This window comes from Nyctereutes procyonoides, unplaced genomic scaffold, assembly GCF_905146905.1.
Source record: "Nyctereutes procyonoides isolate TBG_1078 unplaced genomic scaffold, NYPRO_anot_genome, whole genome shotgun sequence".
Taxonomy (NCBI): Eukaryota; Metazoa; Chordata; class Mammalia; order Carnivora; family Canidae; genus Nyctereutes; species Nyctereutes procyonoides.
The window spans coordinates 28,491,733-28,517,717 of record NW_026575133.1 but is presented as its reverse complement, the minus strand read 5'-3'; the positions used below and the strand labels follow the sequence as shown (position 1 = coordinate 28,517,717).

Genomic DNA, 25,985 nt, shown 5'->3' with positions numbered 1-25,985 from the left:
GCTTCTAAATCATATAAGAACAGCTAAATGAACTATAATACAGTTTCTGGTTTTAGAGTACTGGGCTGCACTATCATTCTCCAAAAACTAGCCCCCTATGTGCAGTCTATATGACAACAACCAACAAGATTACCCCTTTAAGCAAACTTCTCTGATCCCCAACTTTTCATGGCATCAATAAGAACTCACTGTGGCTTTTTAAATATTCATTATGCTCATAAAAATAACCTGGTGGGGCAATGCCAGCATTTCCAGCTAAGTCGTGAGCCCGTATACACCAGACTGTTAGTTGAGACTACTGTTAAGATACCTGTTAAGAGCTACTGTAACTGGCATTAGGGATGACCCCACAACAGTCCTGAGCATAACCACTGTCCTGATAAATCACAACGATAAGCTTTCTGGGTGACCAAGGGGACATGAAATCATTTCTAAGACTCATCACGTTGCAGAACCCTAGCAAAGAAATCTGACACTTCCAGAAGAGCCTCCCTGCAAGATGGTTGGGAAGAAGCCCGGCCAGAAGGGCCCTCTCCCCTGAGGCTCCCCTGGCTCCCCTGTTGGGAAGGGCAGAGCTCACCACACAGGTCTTCTGGTGGTTCTCAAGGCACAGAACATCCGAAGCCCTCCCATAAAAGCTGTTTCACCTGATTTAACTTATTTTCTCATACTTACTGAGCAGACACAATTTCTTATTAAACCCATGGATATCCCAAGAAATATATACTCCATAGAACACATCTTAGGTATTTTCCCAACAGATTAATCAAAAATACATAAACAGATGATAGAGAGAGAGACAGATAATAGAATTCAGAAGGAATGATCTGCAAAGACAATGACCCAGGCCCAGGAAATTAATGAGGAAGTCCAAAGACCCAGATCTGTATGAGCCAGACCATCTGTAATGGCAGAAAGATCGAGCCTCCCCCTGGCACTAACTGAGAGGAACAGACAGAATGGAGCATCACTTAAGTGGAGGCAAGCCCTAAACCAGCTCTAGGAAAACGAGCTCTGTGGACAGAAAGGAGCCCATCCCGGCTTGGTCTTCTGAAAGAAGGGTCCCCGAAGCTAATGCCTCCCTCCCTTCTCGCCTGGCTGGGTGCTGGTCCCTCCACTGGGGCTCCAGCACCTGGGCCACCCATGCAGGGAGCCAGAGAACAGAACCGGGAGGTCGCGGCTGCGGCCCAGGCATCTTTTAGTTCTTCTCCTAGAGTCCTCTGTGAAGAAAGGCTGATGATCTCAACAGCATCAGAGGAAAGAGGTAAACTACCTGGGAGAGAGTCGAGCCTAGGTCCATGCCTGCCGAGGCTTCTACGGGGCAGTAGCTGGGAGGCCCTCCGTGAGGAGCATCCCCCAGCCCAGAGACCACCGTGAGCACTCCATCAGCGCAGAGGACCTTCCACGATTAGGCTCGTGCTGCAATTAGGCACAGTTACCTCCTTTGGCACGCCATGACTTAACTATCAGACTCACACACCCACGAACCGCTCGGGGCTGGAGACTTTATCAAAACATGGTAAAAATAGTTATTTTCCAAAACAAATTTCCTTTTCTGCAGATTACAGTGGCTGAACGGGAGGATACGGATTCTCAACCCAGTCTCATCCTATCTGAAAGATACAACAGCACTTTTTTGTTTCTTCCGTTAAGGAACTTGCCAAAGAGTCCCCAACCTTCCCTTCGCCCCGTGTGACAAAGGCATAGAAAGAGCAGTGCCAACCGAAGGTCTGGAAAACAGCAGGGCAAGCCTACTTACTGTGCTGATTTTCTGAAATTCAAATACAAGAGATAATCTGAGAAGAGCTGTTTGGCCACATTTCAACAAAGACGCAGAAATGTGAACATGACTCGGATGGCGATTGCGCAGCATTAGGAGCAGCTCACAGGCCACTCCAGGAAACCCCGCTTGGTTTCCAAAGCAAGAGGGTACCATGTGGTCCGCCCTCCCCGGGGTCTCAAAGGACCTGTCCCAAGTGCAAACTGGACGTCTCCACTAAAAGAACAAATCTTTTTAAACAAATATTTATTAGCAAGCACAAAGCTCTCTTCGCACTTGGGGCTCTACCCACCGCCTTGCGATAGACATGCACCAGAGGCAGGCATGGAAAGAGCCCCAGGACAGGATGACAGATGTCAGGCACATAGCAGGCATCATCAGACCTCTGACCCTGAGCCTCGTGGCTGCATACAGGCAAGGAAACAGATTCTGCCTTGAATATGGTCAAGACACACCATTTCCAGTGATTCTAAGGGAGGATTTCTTAAGGAAATTATTTAAATCTTTTTTCAAAAAATAAAAATAAATAAATAAATCTTTTTTCATTGCAACTCTCACAGCTCAAAGTTGGAATAAACGCCAATAAATCCCACTGTGAGAGAGGCACAAGGGAACTCATCCTAATCGTTCTAATAATAATGAAACCTAACAATTGCTTCGTGCTTTCTAAGTGCCAAGATTTACTCCAAACACTTAACATGTAATAACTCATTAAAATTCTCAAGAAAGGGGAGGCTTGGCTGGCTCAGTCAGTGAAGCGTCTGCCTTTGGTTCAGGTCATGATCCCAGGGTCCTGGGATTGAGCCCAGCACTGGGCTCTCTGCTCAGCAGGGAGTCTGCTTTTCCTTCTCCCTCTGCTATTTCCCCGACTCATGCTCTCACTCACTCTCTCGCAAATAAATAAAATCTTTAAGAACGATTTTTTTTTTTTAATAAGGAAAATTCTCAACAAACCCTAAGATCATGCCCATCTTACTGATAAGAAGGCTGAGGCCGAGAGAGGTTAAGAAATTTAAACTTTTAAGTGACAGAGCTGTAGGGGAAGCTGGTTCCTAGACTGTGCTGGTCAACAACAGGCGAGCCACCTGTCAGTCCCAAAAATCCCACACTTGCTCTGGCTGCTAATAGACACCTGGGGACAGGAATGGGGCTACGGGCACAGGTCAAGAACACCTGGGTGGGCAGTTAGAATCCAAGTGAGTTGCAGCGGAAGCGTCTAGAACAAAAAGGAAGGACCTCTTTAAAGAGCAGTAAGATACACTGAGAAGTACAGAACTGAATTTTATTCACACTAAACAACCAATAATCTCAAATCAGGAACATATCCATTTACTCATTTGCCAAAAGCTGGTTGGGAAGCTGCAGTGAGGCCTACATCAGTTTCATGGAACAAAAACTGAAAACTTCAAAGACAAATGGAAGGTATAGAGGAGGACAAGAATTTATTTCAGAGTGTTAGGATAATCTATCACATACTGCCTTTCAGCAAGGTTTCCAGATCTGTTAACAGGGAAACAATAATAAAAATTATCCCAGTAAATTCAGAGTTGGGGGACTGGGGTGGGGGTGGGGGGGCAAATATACAACCAGAGACAAAAGTATATGAAAAAGGCACTTCGGGATGCCTGAGTGGCTCAGCGATTGAGCATCTGCCTTTGACTTAGGGCATGATCCCGGAGTCCTGGGATTGAGTCCACGTTGGGCTACCTACAGGGAACCTGCCTCTCCCTCTGCCTGTGTCTCTGCCTCTCTCTCTGTGTCTCTCATGAATAAATAAATAAAATCTTAAAAAAGAAAAGAAAAAGGCACTTAATAACAAACACAGAAAATGAAGTATTGGTTTTAAAACAACAGAAATGAACTTACGTGTAGGCTAATGTTGCACTGAAATGTTTCTTAATGTAGGTTTCCAGAACAGGATTAAAATGCTGAAATTTCCTGTCAGCAATTAGTCCAATGATAAACACCTGTTCAATTAATCAATATTTTCATTAGTAAAACACTGCAAGCCTCCTCTGAATCATCTGCACTGCGGTGGGAGTCCGTGATCGAGAACATTTTCAGATCTTACCCCTTCTTACCCCATAAATGACATTGGCCTCACTACAGTTGTCCCACTGAAAGCAACTGTGCATCACAATCCAGCCACCTGGACTGGATTTACCACGGAAAACACTTCCAAGGTGACTGGGAGGGATCCCCTCCCCTGGCTTCAAAGGCTGCATCATGAAAAGCACCTCAACATCTGAGCAGAAAAAAAGTAGAGGCCTCTTACCAGAGCATCAAACACCAGTGTATCAAACGTCTCGCTCTCGGAGTTCTCCATCATGATGTTGAAGAGGGCATCCAAGGTGTCCTGGAGGAACTGCAGACACACCAAATGTCAGCGGACAAAGTAAACTCACCTCGCTGTCCCCCAACCTAGAATAACTATCACACCTGGGGTGTGGCCATACTCCAGGCACCCACATTTCCCAAATGTCACCAATGAAGCTGTGTGCTTTAGAGACCGTTCCCAGCCATTAGACACACAGGATGAAAACTGAGATGAGTGAACTCAGAACCAAAGACATGGCACCCTGAGCTGAGCAGAGGAGGACTTGTAACAGGGACATGCCCTATGGTCCCCTCCCCATAAGACTCCTCCAACCCTTTCTCTGGTCTTCACCAGTCTGGTGACAAACAGCTCAATAGCAGCTCTAGGAAGACTGGCCTTGTCTCCTCCAGGATGCTGAGTCTAGGACCTGAGCTCAGGAGGGGACAGAAGCCACACAGGGACAAACCTCCAGCTGAGGATAATAAAGGACCTTCCACAGACCCAGATGCCCATAGATGGAGGAGGTGTGGGACTCTGAAACTGGGGCACCCAGCAGGACACCAGGAAGCACATGGCATTCAAGAGTAATTTAGAAATTCCCTGTATAGCCTATGATAACTCACCAAATAAATATATGAGAGTACAGAATGACAAACCATCAGGAATTAATTAAGGAAAGAAAAAATTAGGAGACTCCAAAGGTATGTCACACCCAGAAACCAGCTTCCAAATTTTTCACCTCCACCTTCCCCTGAAAGAAGCGTAAGACCAAGAAAGACTATCTTGGAGGGAATGAGTTCCCCGTTGGTGGAGGAGTTCAAGAATACACCGAATTCCCCGTGACAGAACAATGGCCCCAAAAGAGAATAAAGTATATACATAAATTATTAGTCATTAGAGATCTGCAAATCGAAACCACAGTGAGGTAGCACTTCACACCCACAGAGCAGCTATCGTCAAGATGCAAGCAGCACAGAAGGTGTGGGCAAGGATGGGGGGGGACCAGAGCCCTTTCGTGTCACCAGTGAAAATGTAAAACAGTGCAATGGTGTCGGAAAACACTGTGACAATTCCCCAAAGGGTTAAATATACATTTGCCCCGTGAGCAATCATGCGAAGGCATGTAGCCAAATGAATGGAAAACCTATGTCCACACAAAACCTCGTACACAAATATTCATGGCAGCTTTACACATAAACATCAAAATGTGGGAAACATTTTGTGGGACCCAAATGTCCACAGAAGAACAAACTGGCGTATCCATACATTGGAATATTTATTATTCTGCCATAGAAAGGAATGAAGTTCTGATACATGCCACGTCATGCTCTGAAATCCAAGCACTATACTAACTGGAAGAAGGCAGTCACAAAAGGCTATATATTGTATAATTTGATTGATATAAAATAACCAAAAATAGTCAAATCCATAGAAACAGAAAGTAAATTATGGTCACAGGGACAGTAGGGAGTAACTGCTGACAGGTTACAGGGTTATTTTTTCTTGTGACGGAAATGTTCTGGAATCAGACAGTGAAGATGGTTGCACAACTCTAGAATATACTACCACCATGGACCTGTGCGAATTAAGAGTGCATTTTATGAAGTCGCAGGCTCCTCGGACTGGGCCAGCCAGGCTCCCCAAACCCTCATCTGTGCCACCCACCCCCGCCACCTACTTTATGCCAGGAAGTGTCATCATCACATACAAGCAGCAGGGAAATGAAACCACCTCATCCAGCAGGTGCTCTGGTCTGAACATCAAGGCCTTTACCAAGCCCTCAATCATTGGGGCCCATACCAGCTCATCACTTTTGTATTATTTCCCATCATGTTCAGTTTGTAACATCTTTGCAAAGGTCAAAACTTTACGCCATCTGCTAATTGCCCAATGTTACTACCAATGGACTCACCAAGTGCCAACCCCTGGCTCATTTCGCTTCACACAGAGCCCCTGCAGTAGGTCTACCCATCCCAGCCAGACCAACGACATCATCAGGAGCACAGAAACATGGCGGCAGGGATCCCTGGGTGGCGCAGCGGTTTAGCGCCTGCCTTTGGCCCAGGGCATGATCCTGGAGACCCAGGATCGAATCCCACGTCGGGCTCCCGGTGCATGGAGCCTGTTTCTCCCTCTGCCTGTGTCTCTGCCTCTCTCTCTCTCTCTCTCTCTCTCTCTCTCTCTCTCTCTCTCTGTGTGTGTGTGTGTGTGAGACTATCATAAATAAATAAATAAAAATTTAAAAAAAAAAAAAAAAAAACATGGCAGCAGAGAGCTGGAGCCTCCCCGACCTGGCTGTCAAGCCTCAGGGACACAGGGACACCACATCCTGAAGGAGGCCCCTCACACAGAGCCATAAACGCGTTTCTTCTGACACCCACCTGCTCTTGAAGACTAGCCAATGGAGGTCCCAAATCACCATTTTTATTTTCCATCAAAATGGGCAACTGTATCTTTTACTAATTAAGCAAATACTGTTCATCACCAATCAATGTCATCTCTCTACTATCAGTCAAGAATATATACAGGGGAGGGGGTTTGAATGAATGGAATAAGCTCAGTCTTGAGCACCCTCAAACAGAGTAAAAGGAGCCCCGTGCAGGCTAAGAGTCCCTCCAGCACTGGCTCCCAGTAGCAGCCGTGTGGCCTTAGGCAAGTCCCTTCTCCTTTCTAGACCTACTGGGTACACAAGATGCGCCAGTGATGGACAGACCAGCCATCCAGACCTGGGGTACGAGTGCACTGGAAGGAGGCAGGTTGGTGAAAAACATTTCCAGGGCTGAACAACAGGATCTGGTAACAGATGAGGTAAGGGGAGTGAAGGACAACCAGAAGACAAGATGGCTCTGGGTCCTCTCCTTTCGTGTAACAACAGGCCAACAGAAATAAAGCTAATTCCTGATGTGATACAGGGATTTAAAAATGAAAAAGGACAAAACTCTCATTAACTGTGTATCTTCTGAAGTTACATTAACTTATTCATCAGTTTCCATCCGAATCAGGGAAGTTCCAGAACCCAGGGAAGTTTAAAATGCAATTAACATTGTCCGAGCCAGAGGTAGCAGACAAGAACCTCAAAAGATGATTAAAATTAGAAGATTAGCAAGGATATGTTTGAATGGTTATACAATGAATTTCAGAAAGTGGCGCAACCAAATTAATTTATACTGAAGTTAACCACATTGCTGCTTAATTAAGGCCATTTTAAGTAATTAATTTTTACAGAGATAAGGCAGTCTCCTTCTGCAAGCATCTCTCATGGAGAGCAAAGGACTGAGCCAGGGACAGACAGACCAGGCTGTAGACACCTCGTTCACAGAACACCACCAGTGGGGACCAGCTTATCGTCTGCAGGCCAAATGGGACATGCTAAATTTGGAAACAGGTTTCCTTACATGAAAGACAAAGGGCACAACGGGTGGCCCAGTCGGTTGAGGCTCTTGGTTTCAGCTCAGGTCAGGATCTCAGGGTCTTGGGATCGAGTTCCCGACTCAGTGAATAATCGGCTTGATATTCTCTCCCCCTCTCCTTCTGCCCCTCCTGCTCCTGCATCTCTCTCTCTCTCTCTCAAATAAATAAGTAAATCTTAAAAACTAAATAAATAAAAGGAAAAGCCCTTGGAGCCAATGAGAGACAAGAACGGTCTAATATGAGAAGCAACATTTCCCTAATGAAGAATTACAGAACTGGAGTGCTCCAAGGGATCGCAGATCACCCCAGTCTGACTATCCTATCAGGCAGATAAGGAATCAAGGGGGTACCTGACATTTCTGCAGAGCCTGCTCTGTGTGAGGCTATGTGTCCAAGATCACATGGGGGAAAGAAATGGCCAAGACAAGACTCTCAAGGCTGTGACCTTCCTGACACACCACCCATCTCTCCAGGTCAACTGCAGAAGTTCTGGGTGAATCATGAGCCTGGGCTGATACTGGGGATGGGTAACGATGCTGATAAGATGGTAACAAGAGAACTGAACACTGCCTGAGCACCCGCCATGTGCCAGATCCAGGCTACGTGTCTCATTAACCTCCAAACGACCCTATGAGCAGGTATTACTGCTATCTCCATTATACAGCAAGAGAAAGTAAGCTTGGATGAGGTGATCTCACCCTCCTCCGTCCCACACTGAGGACCCACTAGAAGAGGAGCCAGAACCCAAGACTGGGTTGATCCCAGAGCCCATTTCCTTCACTGTGAAGCCAGTCAGCCCCTCCAACTGGAATCCAAGCCAGAGTCTGTCCACTTACAGGTGTAGGTCAACATCCATTGGAGGATTATAACCAGAACCCCATGCTACCATGGAGGGAGTGCCCAGATCTGTTAACACGTGGAAGAAAAACCTAACAAGCAACCCCTGGTCTGTGTTACCTTCACCACTTCGCCACCATCCACCTTCATCAGCTGTCTCAAGTTCTGCTGCAGCAAGCTGGTGTTGGAACGCCACTTCAAGAGCCCCAGCAGGTCCACTGAAAACACAGAACAAGTTTTAGCAAAGAGCTTCAGCTCCCTTAGTCACCTATCAGGGGAGGGTCTCGACACAATTTTGAAACAGAAAAAAATCAGCCCTATTTGGAAACATTTGCTAACTTAAGACTTCATAACATTCTAGAAGATACTTGACACCCAATATGGCTGAATTCATGATTTGAAACTGCATTTCCCGTGAAATTATTTCTACAGTGATGCTTAAAAATGCATCTGGGGGGGCACCTGGATGACTCAGGCGGTTGGGTAGCGCTGACTCTTGATTTCGGCTCAGATCAGGATCTCGGGGTGCGAGGATCAAGCCCCAGCTCAGCCTCCTCGCTCAGTGGGGAGTCTGCTTGAGATGCTCTCTCTCACCCCCTCTGCTCCTCCTCCCACTCACGAGTGCTCACAATGATTCTCTCTCGCTCCCTCTCTCGCAAATAAATAAATAAATCTTTTTTTTTTTAAATGCACTGGGGTGGGATGCCTGGGTGGGGTGGCTCAGTGGTTAAGCACCTGCCTTTGGCTCAGGGCATGATCCTGGGTCCGGGGATCAAGTCCCAAGTCAGGTTCTCTGTGAGGAGCCGGCTTCTCCCTCTGTCTCTGCCTCTCTCTGTGTGTCTCTCATGAATAGATAAATAAAGTCTTTCAAAAAAAAATAAAAATAAAAAACAAAAATGCATTGGGGAGCTTAAGAAAAAAGGGCTGGCCTTTCCAATCTGCAAGAAGGTAAACTCAGCCCAGCAGAGAGTCTGGAAGAAGGCTGCTCACGCATAAAGTCCTGCCCTGAAATCCTCTACCAAGTGGATTTTTCCTACTTGAGAACATGGCTTTTTTTTTTCTTTTAATTAAGTAACATACAATAAGAAATATGCATTCAGGTACAGAAACTGTAAGGTGACAGGAAGCCTGAACTGCAGGGCAACTGCTGCCCTTACCCTGGCCTGGCCTTCCATGGCTGTTTGTTTCTGATGGTTGAATTTTTGTTGTTTGTTTTCCAATAGAAAAAACATGGGCTGAATAGATGGATTTTTATAGACTAAATGTGAAAGACAATGTCCAGAAATGATTTTGTTTAAGGCAGCAAGACGTTCTTAAGGCATAAAGACAGAAGCCAAAGCATCTCTAGGAAAGAACATGTGCCCACACAATCTTCCCTTGAACTTATATTAATATCCCATTATGTAAAGAAAATAACACAATTAGCAAGTGTATCCAATTTACCTTTTACACTCAATGGGAACAAACTTTAGCTACACAGAGTGTCTCCATTAATACAAAGCAAAACAAAAAAACCCTGATTAATACTGAGAAGAAACACACAATTTTGGCAATAGGTAGGATTTCCGGGAACACAAAATACTTATTTGAGGACTGAACCACACAAAAGGCATTATTCACATGATGAGCACCCAACGTTCATTTTCATTTATTTGCCCTCACCCCCAAGTACAGCTGACAAGGGGACCCGTGGACATGAAGAGAGGACAAAACTTGAAGCACCGTGCCATGTGTAAGCAGAATTCAAACGCCCGCCAGGCAACGCCGCCACTCCCTGACCTTGGGCTTGCAACCTTACCTCAGTTTACCTATCTGAACGACGGGGTACGATGTTGCCAAATTGCAGGACTGGTGCCAGAATTAAAAGGTGTCGTGTAGCGAACATGCTCAGCAAGAGGCCCAGCATGAAGACAGACAACACCGGTCGGTCAACAAGAGGATCAGGATGTGAAGATTTTAGCCACCCATGGTGAAAGTTAACGTGTTCTCATTTCTAAATGAAAGGTAACGAGTCATCGTCCTTTCTAAAAGATGGTGAAGTGATGACAAAGGCCACATCCTGGCTGGACATGCTCTTGGTCCCAGGGTTAAGGGAGATTTCCATGTCAGAAGAGTTTCCTTTCATGGAAAGTAGATAATAATCTGGATTCCATTCATGCAAAGTTTAGTGGTGCCTTAGGTAGGAGGGAGGCAGAGGCTGACCTCTGTACTGTAAATCTGAGAAAAGGAACAACTGGCAAATGAACAGTGGAAGAAGGCCTCTGAGGAGGGGGAGCACATTTTAAGAAAACAGAGGTGAGCGGTGGCCCCAGTATCCAGGTCAGCCCGGCGCACCTCCTCGTCCCAGCCCTTGTTCCCCCAAAGCCACCCATAGTTTGGCCCATGGTCATCTTGTGTTTCGTGACTTCTAATTACATAGGAAGCTAATTGAGAAGAGGAATCCCATCCTATGCTTCTCTTTTTATCCCCGAAAGCATCCAGTAGTGCTGAGAACAGAGATGTTTAATACAAACCTCGATGAATAATTCAGCCACCGCTTTTCCCCTAAGTGATGGAACTCCCATGGAACAAATCACGGTCACAGAAAAAATGACTCCCGGAATGAGAATCTGGGACTCAGTGCTCAGATGCCAAGCGGGGCAGCTCCATCTTGTGTACCACCTGCCACACCACCATCCCGAAAAGAGGAATCATTGGCTGGTGTGCCATGAAAGCCAAAAGATGTCCCCTTCGCTCTCGATGAGCAGGATCACCCCGGAATCTCCTTGTTGCCCAGCAACAGCTGCTGCCAAGAGCCAGGCGCTCGCTCCCTCGGCTCCAGGGAGGAAACCACCCTGTCACTGGTGACAGCCAAGGAGCCGGGATGTGCGAGGAGGGTCGACATCACACCCCGGAGAGATTTCTGGTTCACTGTCCCCTTCTCCAGCAATATGTGGCTTGAGACTTCTGTGGGTGGGCCTCCCAACCTAACTGCTCTTTGGAACATTGTTTTGATGGGAAGATATGTTCAAGCCCCAAATAACAACTTCCAAACATACTTCTGGAGCATGACCGATGCATAAGATGGGTGGCTTCCTACCCATCCTGTGTATTGCCTGTAGAGACAATGGCAATACACAGCCGCTCTCATTTGTCTTGGCACATAATGAAAAGCTGAAGCGCCACATATACGGGGCAGCGACTCACCAGAGAGGATGCCATTACCCTGGGTTTAGTGAGGCCCTGGATCGCGTAGCTGTCAGGCTAGCGAACTAGCAGAGCCATATCCAGAGAATAACGTTTGACCTGTGGAGTCCCCCTTTTTTCCATAATACAGTTCCAAACCAGCACCGGCCTTGCTGACCACGTGCTCCCTGGGCATTCTGCAGCCCTCTCCGTGCTTGCACAGAACCCGATGCTGAGAGAAGGGTTCGAGTCTGTTTATGGAGATTACTGCACACCACCAGCTAAGGGTAACTCATAATGCTTCGGGCAAACAATGATGAAAGTAGCATCAGAGAGATGTGTCCAAATGGTCTTCATGCGTTTGAGAGACACGTTCCTCCACACAGCTGACTCACAAGACAAGCAGTGAGGACGCACAGTTTGTACAGCAGAGGGGAGAAGGCAGGCACGGAAAACGTGAACAGGCCCTGCGCACCGAGCACCAGGCCTGCTCTCCACTCCAAAGCCATGGCTTCCCGATGATGAGGTTACTCTGTGCTGCATTTATCCTGTTACAGTGCAAACAATGACCGTTCCTCGGGCAAATCCAAGACTACCACCAAGATTTACGGACAATCCCCAGGGACACAATTCAAGATACCAACAAACATTAATAATCGAAATCCATATTGGGTGGCTAAGAGGAAAAAAATTGGATTTTCAAGCTGAGTTTCGAGAGAGCATAAAGTAAGTCACTCTGCACAGCTGTGATATGGTCACATTTGGGGGATGCAATTTTTAAATGTAGGAAGTGTGCAGAGGAGCCTCTGTTGCGTCCAGACAGTGTGCTGTGAATGAGAAGTGCCCCTGGCCACACAGTCACGTTGCTGGGGAGTCTGCAAGCAGTGCTAACAAGTCAAGGCAGCCTGGCTGGCCGAGCACAGGCCGGGCAGGCACCACCTGACACTGAGCTTCGGTGTGATTCCATCAGCCAGGTGCCTTATCTCACGGCCAGGGGAACCAGAAATAGCATTAAAATCGACCTTTAAAAGTAAAGATAAGTGGTAATTATGTCAGTGAAGAGCTGGGAGATGGGAAGACGTACACAGAGTGGGCGCCTCAGATCATACAGTTTGCCTAACACTCACATCCTCACGGAGCCCTCTGAGGCACACATTACACCTACATGTGTGCAGAGATGAGGGAAATGAGGTTCAGACAGTTTCACAGGGCCTCGGTTCAAGGTCACTTCCAGGGTTACATTTCCAAGGGCTCAATAGCAGGTCCTCGGTCTGGCTCCAAATCCCCTGTGTCTTCCCTTATACCATGCCACCTTCCTGTGGCCAAAAACCTTTCTTTTACATCAATCCCACTGGTTTACCTCGCTTTAAGTTTAATCATTAGACCAAAATTGTAGTGGTTTTTTTGTTTTGTTTTGTTTTTTACTTATTTATTCATGAGAGATACAGAGAGTGAGAGAGGCAGAGACACAGGCAGAGGGAGAAGCAGGCTCCTTGCAGGGAGCCCGATGTGGGACTCGATTGCAGCGAATTTTAAAGTACAGTGGATGCCAGGCCCCCTTCTGGTCCGTGGACACCCACAGGGGCCAGCACCCACTCCACCACCTGCAGGACTTCCACTCCTTGACAGGGAGCGTGGAAAGGACGGGGCTGAAGAAGGAAAGCCACAGGTGAACAAGGCTCCGTCCCCACACTCACCATTCTGAGTCAGCTTGGTGGAGCACACGAGCGTGGAGATCTGGAAAGAGTCTTTGCTGATGGTGCAGCTCCCAAGACTCTGCATGCTCCTGCCCGTGGCCGAGTGCGCCTTTTCCTCTAACTCTGCCTTGGTGGAGGGCAGGCTCAAGTACGTGGCGGCGTCCTCCAGCTTCTTGGCCTCTGCCTGTGGGTTTGATGACACACACGTCGAAAGCAAGTCACAAAATCAACGCCGCCTGATGCTTTCCTCTCTCCCTTGCTATCCTTTATCCTTTTAGCCATCATGATGTTTGCTCTTTATCATTTGCTAAACTGTTTATTTTAACGATTTCCCTTAGTCGTGTAGATTCACTCAGGTTAACATTTATTGCACACTATCCTCTCTCATCAGATCAGCAAAAAGGCTGGTCATCTGAAACGTGCATTTGCATAACCGACTGCAGCTAAAGAGATGCTTTCTCTCAAAGACGGGCAACAGTCAGCTGAGGCCAGGAAGCCCAGAGAGGAGCGAAGCAGTCCATACCAGCAATATTGCTCCAAGCAAGCGGTGTGTACCTTATAGACGATGAGATCATGCTCCCCGTCCCTCAGCGTGGTCCCATCGTATCTCATCAGCTTTACAAAGGCTAGTGCAAATATTTTCTCAGACTTATCCTTGGCTGCAAGAGAAATCAATCATCTTTAACTGCCGTCATGGCAATAGCACATAAAAAGCTACAAAGGCTACCTTTGTGAAAACATGACAAAACCACATTGAATCAAAGGAAATAAAAGGAAATGGAAAAATGGACAGTGTTCACCAGAAGAAAGACTCCTCCCAAAGGGACCACTGGTGCTCCAAATGATCTGCAAATTCCAAGGAATTCCAATCAGAATCTCATGGAAGAGTTTTGTCATGAACACGACAACAGATTCCCACGGTCAAGAGCAGCAGGATGATGCTGAAGGAGAGCCCGGGCGGGGGATAGGCTGCAACCCTAGAAACCAGCAGTGACTGGAAATGACCACAAAGACCACAGTGCAGCTTAACAATGGGACACGCAGAGCAGAGGGAGCCACAGGGTCTGGAAACACACGACGAAGGACAGGCCAGTTGGGACAGATGATTCCCTAAGAAAACTGGCTCTCAGTATGAAAAAACAGATTCCTACCTCGTGGCATCCACAAATATAAATCCAGGTGGAGTGAACACATGGATGTGAAATTTCGTTCTGTCAAGAACGCTCCTCCCTGGATACCTGCATGTGAGACTCATTCCCTCCCTCACCCAAAGTCTCGGCTGACGGATCACCTGCTCCTTGGTGACCAGCCCATCTAACACAGTATTTATAACCTGGTCACACTCTCTCCCTACTTCCCCTGATGCCCTGATGCGTTTTTCTTCCTAAGTGCTATGGACTGAATGGTGCCCCCCAGCAGTCTAGTGCTGGAGCCCCAAATCCTGCCCCCATGTGACCACAGTGGACATGAAGCCTGTAGGAAGGGGCTTAAGGTTAGTGAGGTCATAAGAGGGGAGCGCTGAGCCTACGGAACCAGTGCCCTTCAAAAACAAAGAAAGAGACAGCAGAGCTCTCCTCGTTGTGTGAGTTCACAACCTAGAACATCCCCACCAGACCCCAGGGTGCTGTCGCCCTGGTACTCTGAGACTCAGGCCCCCAGACCTGTGAGGAAACACATTTCTGTTGTTTCAAGCCCCCTGGACTATTCTGTTAGGGTGGCCGGAGGAAACCAAGACGACAGTCCTTATCCCCGCCAGGTTCGTGTGTGTGTGTGTGTGTGTGTGTGTGTGTGTGAGAGAGAGAGAGAGAGAGAGAGAGAGAGTGAGAGAGAGAGAGAAAACCGCTGCTTTTTGTTAAGTTTCATCTGCAGGCCTCTGGAAGGAAAGGGACACTGCAAGCTTGTCACCGCTATTTCCCCAGTGCCTGCCGTGTATTAGCTACTCCGTAAACATCTGTCCTAGTTGGGGACATGCCAACCAACCAGTTCTCTCACTTGCTGCCAGTGATGTGTGAGAGGGGAATGGTGGGAACAGGGATGAGTGGCTGGATGGGCGGACACGGTCTCTGAGAAGACGGACAACACGGGAGCCGGTGTGCAAACCTTCCCGGGACAGTCATGGCCAAATGCAGAGTCTCTAAGTGGGCCCAGGCTTGGCCTGTCGGAGGGTAGAGGGCCAAGGGGCTGGGACGTAGCGGGGCAGGGGCCAGCGCAGGAGGGACGGATAAGGAGTCTCCACCGAAGGAGATTCGGCATGGATTCCGCAAGATGTAACTGAGTACGGCATGGAAACGAGTTTCAGAGCTGTAATCTTTAAAATTATACATCCCACATTCTCTTTTTAGATGAAAAGGCAGAGGAGTGCCTGGGCGGCTCGGTCACTTGAGTCTCTGACTTCGGCTCAGGTCATGACCTCAGGGTCCTGGGATCCAGCCCCATGTCAGGCTCCCGGCTCAGCACAGAGTCTGCTTCTCCCTCTGCCTCTGCCCTTCCCCCTCCTTGTGCTCGCTTACTCGCTCGCGCTCTCTCTTTCTCTCAAATGAAATCTTTAAAAAAGAGAGAGATGAAAAGACAGAGGTCAATGTAGAAAGGAGCACATCCACCCACCTTGAGTCAGGGGCTCAAAATATCTTCCCTGAGTCACCACCACTGCACAAGGTAACGTGTCTCGTTAACCTCTGCAGTCGTGGTGTCCATCAGTGCCTGGCACACAGTAGGTGCTCAAGAAATGAGAGCTCATTAGATAAATGAAGGAATGATTGAACAACCAAAATAAAGAGAAGGATGAAGGCAAAAACACATGTATCCTAGGAATTGGGGGGAAAAATAACTTTGCAAAAGGGCCTCACAAAACGTAAACTATCTCCATGTTCAGGCGACAAAGAACAGATCCTTCTAGGTTTGAGCTCATGTGGAAAACACATAAACGTGTCTTCGTGAAAGCAGCCATGGTTCAAGAGGACACATCAGCATCCCCGTTAGCACCCGGCTTCCCCTGATCCTACTATTAAGTAGCACAACAGCAAGCACCTTTATTAACATCCTACCGTTTACATCAAGGCCACAGACTCACTTTTTACATGCTCATTAGCAGCCACTGTGAGCAGATAGTAAGTTTACAGGATGCCCAGGGCATGGGAGACAAGAGCTGCCAGACCCAGCCAGGCCCCCTATGACCAAGGGAAACCCAGGCCCTGGCCGGCTGGACCCGGAGCCGCACAGATTCTCGAGTCCGGGTAAAATAGGAGCAGATGCATCTGGAATGGCCAATGACATTGTGGACTGTGTGTCACATCAGCTCCAAACTTCCCACCCCGAGGGATGGATCCCAGCCTGAGAAAGCCCAGGATTTGGGCCCTATGCTCGCCTCCCTCCAGGGGAAAAGCAGCTCATCTGGCCTGGGGGACGTGGGGGGCCTGCACAGGAGACATGTCCTATCTCTGACCCTGCGTGTCCACGTTCCAGGAGGCTGTGGAGGTCTCAGTGGCTGCTGTCACTCCCACAGCAGACAGCTCAGGACTGCGTCAGCCTCACACTCTTGATGCTCAACATGGTTCCAAGACCACACAAGCCACGGCCACGGAGCCTCATTAATTATGCAAATGTGTGGTGGTGTGTCGGGTGACAGCATCTTGTCTATGATGAGTACTTAAAACTAACTAGAAAAACAAGGATTTTGAAAATTAAAATGCTATAGAAGATATCCCTCTGCATTAATGCAATTTATTAACCAGAGAGAAGAAGCCCTCTGGAGACGGGGAACGTGCCTTTGAGACAGACAGTCCTCTGTTGACCCCAGAACTCTGTCCTTGCCCCTCCAGTGCTCCCACCTCCCCCGCTGCAGCCCACTCACACCCCAACCGTTCCACCACGCTCCCCACATGCCCCGACAGAGGACAGACCTGCCCTGAGTGTCCCCAACCACACACACCTGCTCCATCCTCTCCACAATACTCCCAGGCTGACCTCACACCTCAACTCAAACTGAAGTTCCGAGAACCTTCTCTGTGAGGTGTAGACAACAGGTGCTAAACTAAGAGCAGACAGGTGTAGACAGAGGTGGCCTCACCGTGCCTGCAAGGCATGGGAGTGGGACACTTGGGCACGCAGACTAGGCTGGAACCAGAGCTCTCCCACTGACGAACTGGGTGACTCTGGGCCACTGAGGTGGGGTCTGTGAGCCTCAGGCTCCTCCACAGTAAAGTGCAGAGGGATGACCATGGTGACGGCATAGGAGGCTGTCATGAGCACTCATGCAGATGGCATGGTAAAACTGCTTGTGCCAGGAGCACGGTAAGAGCGTGTGAATGGTAGCTAATACATGAGATGCTCTAACCCCAAAGTTCTGGCCATCAAGGGGTGCCATGCACACCTAGTAGACCCCCACCTGCCACCAGGTGGGCTGGCTTTGGTCCTCAGGCAAGCATGCAGCGGCCAGGTACCACTTTCCACGCTGCCTAGCCCTGGAACCCCAACCCGTTGTTAGCTAGATCCCTGCTATGCTTCAACAGTGGGACAGGAGGGAAGGTGGAATGATGCCCCTGCACACAGCCGCTCCCCTGGGCCATCTAGATCCTTTGGTTCAACCTCTTCAGTGGCCTCAGCCCACCCTCTGTGCACATCTTCGGGCTGATACACGTTCTCCACACCAGCCCTATGAACTGCATGAACATGCCTCCCCAACGCTTCTGAAGACCAGCAGGGTCCACCTGCCTCCTCACTGGAGTCTACATTCACCCAGCATCAGGCCGTTGCACATGTACTCACTCTCCGGCACCCCTACCACTGCAGGTGCCACATCTGAGAAAGGGCCCAGGTAGGCAGGCCCCTGTGCAGAAAGAGTACGAAGGATGGACAAGTAACCACACTGCAGTGGCTTCTAAGGAGCCCCTGCCCTACACCAGGCATCATGCCACAGGTTCAGCAGCCTCCATACTACTTGGTCAAGACCCTTAGGGACTGTTATCCTTCAGAGAGAGTATTGCAGACACAGAGAGCCAGGGCTGAGGATCCCCACCCAAGCAGCCCCAACCCCCATGGGGCTGTCCGTGACAAACATGGGCCCCCAGACCACCCCTTCCCTCAAAGCTACAGCACACACAATGCAGCCAATCTTCTCGTTATTTCCCAAAATCTCAGCTCCCTGCCCAGTGGATACAGACCACCAAGGGCGAGGATATAGCTGCCTGTCATGATGTCTTAGCATCTAGCACAGGGCTACATCCTTATAGACAATAACAAGTGTGACAAGACAAACTCCAGTGTCTTGGGGAGGGATTCGAACCCCAGTCCCTTCCTCCCAGCTTCTCAGCATCACTCAGCACTATAGTAAGATCTCCTATGAGAGAAGCGTGGCCTGAAGCCAGACATCAGGGGCCGCCCACCAAGACAAAATGGATCTCGAGGTTTTCCATTCCAACACAAAGGGCAGTAAGGGCCAATTTCTGAAACCTACTCGTGTCTCAATGACTTTTCTAAGATGGACAGAACAGCGTTACAAGTCACACAGAAGAGAGGAAACAGAAAGGAAGAACAGGAAGCAGCAGCAGGAAAAATTCATGAAGAAAATGAAGATCTCCTGTAATCAGCTCCATGAGAGTCAATAACATTTTCCGGAAACAGGTCAATGCAGGAATGAGCTAAAGGACTAAGACCGCACTGTGTTAGGATAACCGAGTTCTAGAACGATCCAGAACAACTGAGAACAATCCAGAGCAAGTGGCAAGTGCAGCCTGCTGAGCTTTCCCCCAGTTTTCCCTCGCAAATGACACGGGCCAAAATGAAGGGATTACTCACAATCCTGGGACGACCGATGGCGGAAGGTAAATCGAAGGTGACTGCGGTTGACGTCCTCAATGGGAATTGCCACCTGCACAGTTAAAAGAAGAAGTTTCAGCACGGGTACCCAGTACTCACATTAACGGCTCGTTTAACTGGAGATACTCTGCAACTGTACACCCTTCCTCCCTGCGGGGATGAAAACACGTAGGCCTAACCCCCTGTAGGACTTTCCCAAAGGCAGAAATGCTTTTGGAAAATTTAAACAAGACAAATTTAAAAATGTTGCGAGGGACGTCAAACCGACTCGGCAAGCCCACAGAAGTTTTCGTAGACGTTTCACATCCTCTCTCTTAAGAGCCTATTTTCACAAGTTGCCATTTTCATGCTAGCCCTTGGCGGCAGCATCCATGGTCCCGCCGCAGCCGCGGGGACCTACCCTTGGCAACAGGAACTAAGCTTTCCAGGTGTGACGTTCAGTCAAAGAAGATACCCCCACACACACATGCTTTAAGCTAAGATGGCCCCAAATTCTCTTATCTCACATCTGTAGTCTAAGGCCAACCCCAAGCTGGGTTCTCCAACATTCAAGCTCTTGCTGGCTCAGGGATTGGGGTATGTGTGCCACAATGGGCTGCCGGGGTGACATCCGTGTGACGCACCAGGATCGCAGTGTCACACCACGGCCCGGGACCTGTCTCCCCAGCAATGTCCTCCATATATTGTCACCTCTATTTTTTCCCATTTGGTGTAAAGACAGCATGCCACACATAAAACAGACCCAAGAAGAGAAAGATAATAGCTATCTTTAAAGGACTCTGTCATTTGTCTCCATGAAAGTCCTATTTTTATGTCCAAAAGGAGATGAGAGTAAATGTATTCCACGGAATGCCGGCATGGTTCCTTAGCAACCTTGAACGACTTTGTTGGGAGAGCTCCTCTGCCTGCCTAGGGTGCCCGCTGGCGAGCAGCCCCCGGTCGGGTGGGAGCTGGGGACTTCCTTGGGATACAAATGAGCATTTCATAATCAACCCTGTGGGATAAAATGACCATGTAAATGATACCTTAACGGTCTCAAACCAACGTGGCTGTTTTACTTGGTAGTAAATCACAGACTTGTACTCTGAAATCGCTTCGTCACCAGCACCCGGGAAAATCACATGCTTTAAAAGAAGGCATAAAGGGTTCGCATCAGACCTCATAGAGCTTGACACTGCATCCATCTCCCCACCTCCCGCCCCCAGTAGATGAGCTAAGCAGAGCACTACAGGAATGCCAATAAACCCCATCACAAATGGAATATGCTCCCGGCAATGGAAGGACGGATTCATCTGGAGAAAGCGCGGCCAGCGTACAATCTTGCTCGCAGACATTTAAGCATCTTGATGGTTATCAGTAGAGGGATGCTACTGTCCATCCTTCGTGCCCTCACCCCGAACAGCTTTAACATTAAGAGCTGCAGGAAGAATGCCTGATCCACTCAGTAGGTTCCCGAATAAAGAGCCACAGGCTAAGGAGGGGGTGGCGGGACTCCTTCCCATTCCACCAGCCATAAACACTGACCGCTCGACTCCAGCGGAAGCAATGCTGGTAAAGCCCAAGTGGTGAGGGCAGCACTGCGGGGCAAGGACTCTGCACACGGGCCACCCATACAGCTGAGCCTAGGTGCACACATAGGGTACCACTCTCAGATTTGTGGGCCCAGGGGAGCCCAGCCTGTCACCCATGGTCCAGAGTGGTAGCTGCCAGGGACACCTGCTCTTGGCTTGGCCACCATCCCCGAGCACTGCCAGGCTGCTGTGGCCATGCAGGGGGAGGTCTTGGTAACCCCCACCACCCAGCAGAGCATGAGGTTAGATGCCCAGATTCAAACCCTAGTTCCACCTCCCACTAGCTCTCTGACCCTGTACAAGACTTCCTTGGGCCTCAGTTTCCCCATCTCATAGACAGCGATAATAACGACGTCTGAACTTCTTGTGTGACCATCAGACCTCTGAGCCCTGGGTCTATGCTGGCAAAGGAGGCCCCGTGACAGGGCCGGGAAACAGACGGGGTCCTCAGAAACAGGATCGCGCAGCCCCAGCTATAGGCTTTCCTATCCTGCAGCAGAGCCAAGGACACACTTGGAAAATAAAGTTTCAACACCACAGATTAAGCTTTGCAACCATAAATACCTCCAGCCGTTTCCCGTCTTCATCGTAAACAGACACTGTAACCTCCACGTTCTTTGCTGTCGTTTTGCTTCCTTTATCGAAATCTCCTTGAACTAATGTTACGTAGATATCATTTCGAACATCACCTGGGGGAAAAAATTATACCATTAAAACCAATCCATTACTCATAATGTAACGGGGAACTCTCCAACACTGTCTAAACTGGTACCTCTCCGAGCAGAGGATTACAAATACGGTACAGATGATTACGAAATATTTTCTACGAAACAGTCGCAGCATTTAAAGACATGACAAAAGCAGTTTTCAGCATTATCATCATTAAGAGTACGACAAGGAGGAAAAACTTCAAGGCCCTTAGTTATGTGCACGGTCTTCTCCCCAGTGGGTAGCCCACGCCCATGGTGACTTGAATGCTGTCGATGGATCTGCAGTGACCATCCCCTCTCACGGGGATGGTCTCATTGTGACTCACATCACTGTCTCACGGCGGACCATGGGCTGGGTTCTCGGAGTCTGAGTAGCTGAAGAACATCACAACATGAAATGCCATACCTAGGGTGACAACTGGCAATATTGGCTTCCTCTACATTTTTCTAAGGAGTTGAACAAAAAGCTGATTTGAGAATTAGAACCACAGGCAATGTTCCGAGGTGATGTGCGGGATCAGGGACTAGGAGTGAGTCAAGAGAGAAGCCTTCTGCATGGATCTCCTCTCCTCCTGGTGAGCAGCTGTCCCGATCACAACAGACCCGTTCCGTTCTGTTCTGTTCGGAGCAACAGACCCATGCATTTCAAAGTGAGACAGGCCAGAAGTTGGGAGAAACCAAAACCAAAACAAAACCCATACACAACAAATAAACTCAAGACGCTCCTTCCTGCTGAGAGCATGTGAGGCCCCTGGTAATGGTCCGACTGGGAAAACTTAGCAAGCTTCATTAGCAGCATGATTTAGAGCAAGCATCACTACCCAGTGACTGCTCCTCTGCTGTCTGTCTGGTCACGTCCCACGTCTGACCCCCCTGCTCTCCCACAGGGGATGTGAGAAACAGGTCCATCAAGAGCAGTGAAAGGTCCACGTGGGTCAAGAACAAGTCCCCTTGCTTTCTTGCTTTTTCTTTCCTTCATTCTTTCTTTCTTTCTTTTAACTGCTCTACTCTGGCTTTTAATGTATCCAACTATTAAATTAAGGCTTCATTTAAAAGTCATTATTGTAATAATCCCGGTGGGTTGCTACCACAGCCACAGTCGCTCCTGGGAGAGGAAGCATGGCTGCAGTCAGTAATACCGACCGTGCGAGAAGCTAAGAGTGATAGAGCCCAGGGCCGGGGCGGGAGGCACAGCTGCCAGGCCAGCACCTGCCACCAATCCCTGTGTGACCGCAGACAAGTCACTTAACCTCCCACGCCTCCCACAGCTAAACAGCCTCATCGATAAGGCAGGGTAGTGTGTATGAGCCCTCAGCCTGCACATTCCGCCAAAGCACAAAAGCAATAATCAAAACAGGGCTGCAAGAGCGTCACAAAGGCCTCACGAGTCAGACGCCATCCCACGCTGGGGGCAGGGAGGTAAAGAACCCCGTGGTCTTACTCTCCTACTGGCCTAGACATCCATACTCAGGGCCATCCCAGATGTAAGACCTTACTTGCAGTAGATAGACCCCACAGACGCACACTCACAAGAGTGCCCTCCGTGGATGCCTGCAGGGCTACAGGGTCCTCATTCTGGGGAGAGAAGAACTGGAAGCAGACGTAGATGGACTCACACAAGCCTCCAGCCACCTTCAGCTCAGAAGAAAACTCTGCTTCCCCACCAGGATCCTTCAGAAAAACTGCAGGATTTCCAGCAGTTCACAGAAAGGTAGAAAAGCCGCTGGCACAGGTGACACAGCGGGCTCTCCCACTGTGCAAAAGAGGTGCACGTCTCTGGAAAAAGCATCTCCATAAGATGAGACAAGACGGAACAATGCACAGTTCTACCAAACTGAAGGCCATGAGATCTGAGTGAAAACACCCCAGGCTGTCTCATCCCCATCCCCACCCCCACCCCAGAGGGTGTAAAGCGGCACCCACAGCCTGTTAGCGATCCCCCGGCCAGAGAGAACAAGGTGACTCAACTATAGCTGGAATAGTTCCTGTAGGAACCCTGACCCCCAACTTTAGCACACAGAACCTGCTGGAACAACGGTCAGCTGTATGGCTTCCCCGGGAATCCATTAGGAGGTTATGTTAGAGGTCTAGCCTTACCTTTTAAGTTGACCAATTAAAGGAGGAAACACGACCAGCTTGTAAGCTAGAAGTTTTCTGGGTCTCCCTTTGAACACGAGGCCATCCTAAGGCTACCCAAGATGAATGCACAATGTCATCCTAATCTATAAATTTCATCTCAAGCCCACGTGCAAGCAAAACACCCACGAAGAGCTCCAAACTAATTTGCTGCACACAGACTTGACTCCTGCCCATAGAAGACATCCCAAGGTTGCGCAGCGGACTGGAGATCATGCTTTCTTCCCCTACGGGTGAGCCACTATGACCCAGCCTAACCAATCTGCGATGTCTTTCCCATCGATTCACCAGTCAGAATATACAGTGACCCACAACAGCCCTGAAAGACAGAGGTAGCAGAAAGAACATTCCCCACCTGCCCTAAAATAAACAAAGCAGTAATTATGACAACACGCACAATGAGCAGATACCTCTTCCTGCGAGTGTACCGTGGGCCCGATAAAGGGACGCCACAGGGAATCTCACCCACGCCAAGGGGAGGGTGGTTTGGCCCCATTTCTACTGCTCATTAGCTGTGTAACTTCAGGCTGCAGCTTAATTTTTATCACAATTAGTTCAACACCAATGTGTGGGCTTCCGAGATCCTCAGATGGATCAAGCCAAATTATTAATGTGAGCATTATCTGCAAACCAGAAAGTATCCCACAGATATAAAGGATAAATATTAACGTGCTTGCCCAAGATCTCGTGAGGATCAAATCAGATTATTAATATGAACGCTATTTGGAAACTGAAAAGTATTATGTAAACATGAGATTAATTGTAACATAGAATTCCATTATTGGTTTAATAAGCTTAAAATCCATTATCGGGCCGGAGTGATACTAAGTAATATGAACCGAGCAGGTACCAGGTGTAAACATTCACTTTCTGCCCTTCCTTCCTTGTTTTGGGCAGATGTCTATCCAAACATTTGTCAGGTGTCCACATCTCCTTCATGCCACCCTTGCACTAGGAAGGAAGAGCTGACGTCTAGGTGGCTAATGTGCAACGTTGCACCACCCAGCCCATCACTGTCCGGGGGCTGCAGGGCAGCGGACTGAGCAGGTCGGTCTGGACGATGCTCAGGCTCCTTGCTGGGAAACACTGGGTCAAAAGCAAGCCATCTTTTTCAGGACACTGAGGTCTGGGAAGAAGACGGAACCATCAAGGGGCCTTACCCAGGGGACGAAGTCAATATGCACAGGAGACAACCCAGCAGAGGTCGCTGTGCAAAAACAGAGCAGGTGCGGGGGGGGGTACTCAGAAGCTTGCTGTCTCTGCTGCTCAGGTGCCTGAGTTGATGGGTATCCTCAGGGATCAGCCCTTCGAGCGAGCGGGGCTTGCATTCTCCATCACTTTACCTCCTGCAGCATCCCAGCTCTAACCCGCCCCACAGGTAGAGATTATCACCACTCATTCTTCAGAGCAGCAGACCACAGCTAAGCAAGGTCACAGAGGAGCCATGGCGCAACTCCAAACACAGGACAGATTAGGGGTCCCATGTTCTCACTTCTAGGGCTGAAGGCTGGGCTTCCAGGCTGGGGACCACAGTGGTGAACAGACAACTCACCTTAAGGGCCATTTCTTTTAAGCCTGGAATAGTAGGGTCCATTTACCTAAACCATGCCCCCTTAACTTTGAACACATTCTGGATGATTCCAGAGCTGTTAACGGATCTTCATTGTAAACCTATGTTACCATCATAAGAGCTGCCTTCATCCTAGAGGGAACCAACCACGACTGAGCAGTTGATCAGAACCAAAAGTGAATCCCACATGGCCCTTGAAACAGCCCCACGCTCCACAGCCCTTAATCACATTACACGTATTACCCAACGCAGCAAACACACAGTCCGTGCGGCCAGGGTTGGTGGAATGTCTAAGTCCCGTTCTTCCTTTCCACCACATCATGTGGGGCAGAGACGAAGTGCAAGGCTTCTAGATTAAGGGTGACAATGGAATACAGGAGGGGCACCTGGGGGGCTCAGTTAAGCATCTGCCTTCGGCTCAGGTCATGATCCTGAGGTCCTGGGATCGAGCCCCAAGTCAAGCTCCCTGCTCAGCGGGGAGCCTGCTTCTCCCTCTCCCTCTGCCTGATGCTCCCCCTGCCTATGCTCTCTTTTTCTGTCAAATAAATTAATTAAATATTTTTTTAAAAATAGAACATGTGGCAGTAAAGGGTTTGCTTACAATGAAGAGGACGTTCACTCAAGCTGGGGTGGAAACCCATCTCAAGCCCTTAGGGCTGGGTTTCTGGAAATGCTTGTTTCACCGGCTTGTCCTTATTACCATGCTGCCAGAAGCCACTCCCACCAGCAGGTTATTACAACCAAGAGAAGCCACCTCCCCGCAGCCTGAACCTAGGTGGTCAGCTCTCACTCTGGCCACAGCTCCTGCCTACACGGATGATCCATAACCACGCTGGGGTTTACACATCACCTACCACAAGCTCCACCCTCTGCTGGCCACAGTTCCTACAGGCTACTGTCCCCGCAATGCTCACGGTGGCCGTCTAGCCAAATGCCCCAAACGCTGGCCACATCCACACCACACTCGGAAGTGTGGA

General features: G+C 48.9%; 1 protein-coding gene across 1 annotated transcript in view; it reads right to left on the bottom strand.

The window, feature by feature from the left end:
• DOCK1 (dedicator of cytokinesis 1) overlaps positions 1 to 25,985 on the bottom strand; it is a 498,451-nt gene that overhangs the window by 379,130 nt on the left and 93,336 nt on the right. Inside the window, 8 exon segments of the mRNA XM_055346339.1 lie at positions 3,647 to 3,747; positions 4,056 to 4,145; positions 8,466 to 8,563; positions 13,208 to 13,391; positions 13,763 to 13,866; positions 19,001 to 19,073; positions 20,047 to 20,145; positions 21,157 to 21,281. Coding sequence (XP_055202314.1) covers positions 3,647 to 3,747; positions 4,056 to 4,145; positions 8,466 to 8,563; positions 13,208 to 13,391; positions 13,763 to 13,866; positions 19,001 to 19,073; positions 20,047 to 20,145; positions 21,157 to 21,281 — 874 coding nt within the window.